The sequence below is a fragment of the Elephantulus edwardii genome, unplaced genomic scaffold (genome assembly GCF_000299155.1).
Source record: "Elephantulus edwardii isolate Elephantulus edwardi_28Jun2011 unplaced genomic scaffold, EleEdw1.0 scaffold00263, whole genome shotgun sequence".
Taxonomy (NCBI): domain Eukaryota; kingdom Metazoa; phylum Chordata; class Mammalia; order Macroscelidea; family Macroscelididae; genus Elephantulus; species Elephantulus edwardii.
In genome coordinates, this window is record NW_006400013.1 from 1,485,857 (window position 1) to 1,491,856 (window position 6,000).

The following is a 6,000-nucleotide window of genomic DNA, read 5'->3' on the forward strand; positions in this document are numbered from 1 at the left end:
ACTGTCACTATATAGAAAGGCTTATTTAGCTTTTTAGCACTTTAAAAGTTAGCTGTGCTGTAGAGAGATTTCTGTGATTATAATTTAGATCCCTAATTGAACTTGTGTACTTCAAAGTCACAAATGGGAACATTTGGATAACTGCCTTTTAAAATTCTCTTCATATAAATTCTAGAACTTTGTAGAGAAAATTTTGAGACAGAAAATGGAAAAGATCAAGACAAACAGTGTTAACAAATGTAACAACTATTTATGTTACTTTTAAAGTAATTTTGAGTTTTGATTATTAGGGGAGAAGATATTTGCCAAGCAAATGTCTGAACTTTTAAAAAAGCTAAAAGCTTTAACCTAGAAAGAGCAAAGAAAGTCATGAAAGAGCAGTTATCAGATCTTGTCCATTTTCTCTTGATTACATTTGTTAAATATTTTTGTTTTTACTGCTATTTTTTTATTGCTCCACCCCCCGTTTTTTTTTTTTTTAAAACCCTAGTGTAGTGGTTCCTAAACCGTAAGTTGTGATCAATTAATAAGTAGGAAAATAGCGAGTTGAGTACCAGCAATTACTTCTTTAATATGGAAAATAACAGAATATATTGTTGCTGTTAAGTGCCTTCAAGTTGATTCTGAATCATGGTGACACTATGAAGGACAAAACAATGCCCAGTTCTCTGCCAGCCTCACAAATGTTGCTGTATCTCCAGATAGCCCATGGTCTGATTGTTATTGTTGTTATTATGTGCTATTGAGTCACGTGCGACTCATAACAACTCTGTGTATAACAGCTCTGAAGCCTGCCCTGTTCTGATCCGGTCTCACTGACTCTGCGAAACATCTACCCCCCATTGCCCCAGTTACTGTATCAATCCATCTCATCCAGGGTCTTACTCTCCTGTGCCCTTCCGAGCATGATGTCCTTCAAGAATCGGTTCCTCCTGGCCACATGCCCAAAGTATGTGAGCCAGAACTTCAAAATCCTAGCCTCCAAGGAGAAACTTAGTTTCATCCTCTCTAGGACAAACCTGTTTGTTTTCTTAACAGTCCATTGATGTGTGTGTTTGTACTCAGTTGAAATGAAATAATAACCCTTACTACAGGGTTGAATACTCTTCTCCAACATCATAACTCAAAGGCATTAATTCTTCTTCTGTCATCCTTATTCATTGTTCAGCTCTCAGATGCATAGGAATTGATTAAAAAGACCATGGCCTGAATCAGGCACACTTTAGTCTTCCAACTGACATCATTACTCCTTAGTATTTTAGAGAGATCCTTGACAACAGACTTTCCCACTGCAACATGTCTTGATTTCTTGACTGCTGGTACCAAGGGTGTTGTTTGTGAATCCAAGTAAGATGAAATTGTTGGCAATTTCAATATTTTTTCCGTCTATCTTAATGCCTGTTGGCCCGATGGTGAAGATTTTTGTCTTCTTGATATTGAGATGTAATCCATATTGAAGACTGAAGTCTTTGATCTTCTGCAACTAGCAAGATTTTGTCATCTGACTAACACCAGTTGTTGAAGAATCTTCCTCTGAACCTGATGCCATCTTTTTCTTCCAGCTTCTCGAATTATTTGCTCAGCTGATGGATTGAATGTTGTTGTTTTGTGCCCTCAAGTCAAGTATAGCTCATAATGACCCTGTGAACAACAGAACCGAGCCCTGTCCTATCCTGAGCCATCCTCATCATCTCTGATATACGTAAGCCCATTGTTGTAGCTACTGTGCTATAACACAGTTGACGGTCTTCCTTTCTTTTACTGATCCTCCACCTTTTCGGCATGATGTTCTTCTCCAAGAAACACCCACTGCTAGCAACATGCCCAAAGTATGTGAGACATAGCTTCACCCTCATCCTTGCCTCTTAAAGAACACGCTGGCTGCTCTTTCTCCAAGATGTATCTGTTTGTTCTGACAATCCATGTGATAAACAACAGTCTTCCCCAACACCACAACCAAGAGGTATCTAATTTCCTTCTGTTATCCTTATTTATTGTCCAGCTTTCATATACATAACAAGTGATTGAAAAGACAGTGTTCTGAATCAGGCCTACCTTATCTTCAGCCTGATGTCATTGCTCCTCAGTACTTTGGAGTGGTCCCTGACAGCTGATTTTGACAATGCAATATGTCTTTTGATTTTTTTTTCCATTTGTGGTGCCAAGGGTATTGATTGTAGATCCAAATAAGATGAAATTGTTGACAGTTTTAATATTTTCTCCATCTATCATGATTTTGGCTTTTGGCCCAGTGGTGAGGATTTTTGTCATGTTGATGTGAGATATAATCCATATTGAAGTCTGTAGTCTTTGTGCTTCAAGTCATCCTCACTTTCAGCAAGCAAGATTGTGTCATCTACATACTGCAGGTTGTTGATGATTCTGCCTCCAATCCTGATGCCACATTTTTCTTCATAGACTTTAACTTCTTGAATTCATTGTTCAGCATACAGATTGAATAGGTATAGAGAAAGGATATAGCCCTGACACATACCTTTTCTTATTCTAATACATGCAAGATTCCTTGCTCTATTTGGATAACTTCTTGGTATAGTTGTTGTATAAGAGGCCCATTCTTCTCAATGTTAACTATAGTTGTTGTTATGATCCACACAGTCATTCCTTTCAATAGTCATAAAACACAGACATTCTTCTGGTATTCTCTGCTTTGAGCCAATGAGTGGGAGAAGCAGAAGAAATCTGTAACTGACTGTGATCAATTAGTTGTGGCCTCCACTGCACTCGGACCAGCCGGAAGACACAGTCTTTGGTTTCTGCAGAGAAAATAGACTGCACGGAGATGAAATAGTCTAACAAGTAAAACTAGTGGAGCAAGGCTGAATAAAGGCACAGATAATAGAATGTCTTAAAAGCAATAGGAAAATAAATGACCAGACAGAAAGAAAAAAGAATGGATGATATAACTGTCTGTGAGATATAGAAATTTAAGCTTACTTTGGGTGAGCTCAATCTTTTCAGTAAAACTAACAAAATTATCTGCTAATCAGGGGAGCTCTGGTAGCTTAGTGGCAAGAAGCTGTGCTATGATCCCAAAGACACGTGGTTTGAAGTCACCAGCGGCTCCTCAGGAGGATGGGCAATCTCCTTCCGTGTGATTAACTGCCTCTGAAAACCTACTGGTGGGTCAGCTATGGGTCGGTTCCGACTGGATGGCATACAACATTTGGAGAAAAATTGAGAGTAGAAGAGATTGAGAATAAATATTAAGAATATACTATGGAATATACAAGAGAAGAGTCAGGCGGGGGCAGGGAGGAAATTATAACAACAAAACCCTCAGCAAGACAATGAATGAATGGAAATCCAAAACCTCTGTAAATGTCTATTAAAAAAAAACACAACAAAACCAAAACCCTCAGCAAGAGTACAAAATGGTGCCAGTAAATTCTATTATGTTAATTTATGCAGCCTTCCTTAGCAGTAAGTAACCAAGGAAAGAGGTATTTAGTTTCAAAAAGAATTAATAAATTTTAAAAAAAAGAATTAATAAATTTCTTAAAAATTGGTAAATTAGTGTAACGTAGAAGAATATCTAATTCTACAGTTTCTAATGAGGCCAGAGTGGAAGGAGGTAGTTGAGTGGCTGATCGTGTATAATTTAGGCTAAAATAAAAACCAAGTGAAATCACCAGGAATTAATAAACCTAAAAAAATAGGGAAGAGGCGAGAGGAGGACATTGTGGCTCATAGCAACCATATGAACACCACATTGAAACCTCGCACTGCCCTATGCCATCCTCACAATGTCTGCCATGCTCACAATGTCTGCCATGCTCAGTTCTGTTGCTGTACTCACTGTGTCAGTCCATCTTATTGAGGGTCTTCCTCTTTTCACTGACCTTCTACTCTTCGAAGCATCATGTCTTTTTCCAAGGACGAGCACCTTTGACAACATGCCAAAAGCATGTAAGACAAAGTTTCACCATCCTTGCCTCTAAGGAGCACTCTGGTTACATTTCCTCCAAGACAGATTTGCTGCTTCTTTTGGCAGTCCATAGGATATTCAATACCCGTTGCCAGTACCACAATTCAGAGGCAACATTTTGTTGGTCTTCCTTATTCATTGTCAAAATTTCAGATGTATAAGAAGCAAATGCAAATACCATGGTTTTGGTCAGACACATCTTAGTCTTTTAACTAACATCCTTGCTCATTAGCACTTTAAAGAGGTCCTTGATAGCAGATTTTCTCAAAGCAACAATTTGAGTTCTTGACTCTTGCTATCACAGGCATTGATTTTGGATACAAGAAAATGGCATAAAAAAAAAAAAAGAAAATGGCATCCTTAAAAACGTGAGTCTTTTCTCCATCTATCATGATGTTGCCTATTGATCCACTTGGATAGTTTTTGTTTTCTTGATGCTGAGATATAATACTGAAGACTTTTTCAGCAAGTCCTTCAGAAACTCTTTATGTAAGCAAAGTTATGACATTTGCATAAAATAGGTTATTGATGAATGCTCTTCCCATCCTAGTGCCACAGTCTTCTCTTCTTATGTGTACCATCGAGTCAGGACTGACCCATAGCTGACCCTCCAGTGGGTTTTCAGAAGCAGTTAAGCATATGGGAGAAGATTGTTCATCCTTCTCCTGTGGAGCAGCTGGTGGTCTCATGTGCCTTTGGGATTGCAGCACAGCTTCTGGCCACTAGGCCACCAGAGCTCCTTCCAGTGGAATTAAAGGGTCACTAGGAGTTGGAATTGACTTGCCAGTGCACAACAGTAAGGATGAGAACTGGGATTCAAAATGAGGTCTGCTAATGTCAGCCTCTCCTACCACACTGAAAAAGGATCCTGACACATCACTATACAGGTAATTAATACGGCACTGTTGGCCAAGGAATCAAGTCTCCTTACAAATGTGACTTATATGCTTAGCCATCCCATTGTATACTCTTTTTTCCCCCCATTGTATACTCTTGTAGTTGCAAAACTTATCACAATCCTGCTATTATCCTATAATTCACAAAGTAATTACACTAGCTTATTAATTGTCTATGCTTTGTTAAAATCTGAATCAAGCTGAAAATTAGAGAGTACTCCAGAGAAAAGAAGATCCCTACATTGAAATATTTTGTCTCATAAACCCACTTCCCTATTCACTATCCTGTGTGTCGTCAATAGGTGAATGAAATTGTTAGTGATTATTCTTATTTCATTTTAGGTTTTATGTTTACAATAAAAAGAGACGTCTTGTCAACACGCCTTACGTGGACAACTCCTATAAATGGGCTGGTGGAGGATTTCTGTCTACCGTAGGCGACCTTCTGAAGTTTGGGAATGCAATGCTATATGGTTACCAAGTCGGGCTATTTAAGAACTCAAATGAAAATCTTCTACCTGGGTATCTCAAACCAGAAACCATGGTTATGATTTGGACACCAGTCCCTAACACAGAGATGTCTTGGGATAAAGAGGGTAAATATGCAATGGCGTGGGGCGTTGTGGAAAAGAAGCAAACGTACGGTTCTTGCAGGAAGCAGCGACATTACGCCTCTCACACCGGAGGTGCAGTGGGGGCCAGTAGTGTTCTGCTGGTTCTTCCTGAAGAACTGGATGGAGAAGCAACAAATAACAAGGTTCCCCCAAGAGGAGTAATTGTTTCTATTATCTGTAACATGCAATCTGTTGGCCTCAATAGTACTGCTTTAAAGATTGCTCTGGAATTTGATAAAGACAGATCAGATTGATACTTTAAGATTACAGGTTAAAAATTAGCTCTATTACTGGTTTTGAGGGTTTGTTTTTTTAAAAAAAGATACAAAAAAACCCAAAATATTGAAGCCTTTAAAGGCAGATTTTTAAGACTACATTTTAAATAGAGTATAATTGAACACAGAGAATAATGTATGGCTAATTACTTAATTTTATAAATGTATTTTATTGTAAGTGTAGTTCTTTATATTCAGGGAAATAACTATATTGTTTTTACTTTTTGGAAAAGTGTTAACACTTGAAATAAAATATTCTGATTATAAAG

At 38.1% G+C, this 6,000-nt stretch overlaps 1 protein-coding gene across 1 annotated transcript in view; it reads left to right on the forward strand.

The window, feature by feature from the left end:
• LACTB (lactamase, beta) overlaps positions 1-5,993 on the forward strand; it is a 29,925-nt gene extending 23,932 nt beyond the window's left edge. Inside the window, exon 6 of the mRNA XM_006899608.1 lies at positions 5,185-5,993. Within this exon, the coding sequence (XP_006899670.1) occupies positions 5,185-5,710 (526 nt within the window). The 3' untranslated portion in view covers positions 5,711-5,993. The remainder of the gene's footprint in view (positions 1-5,184) is intronic.
• The last annotated feature ends 7 nt before the right edge of the window (positions 5,994-6,000 follow it).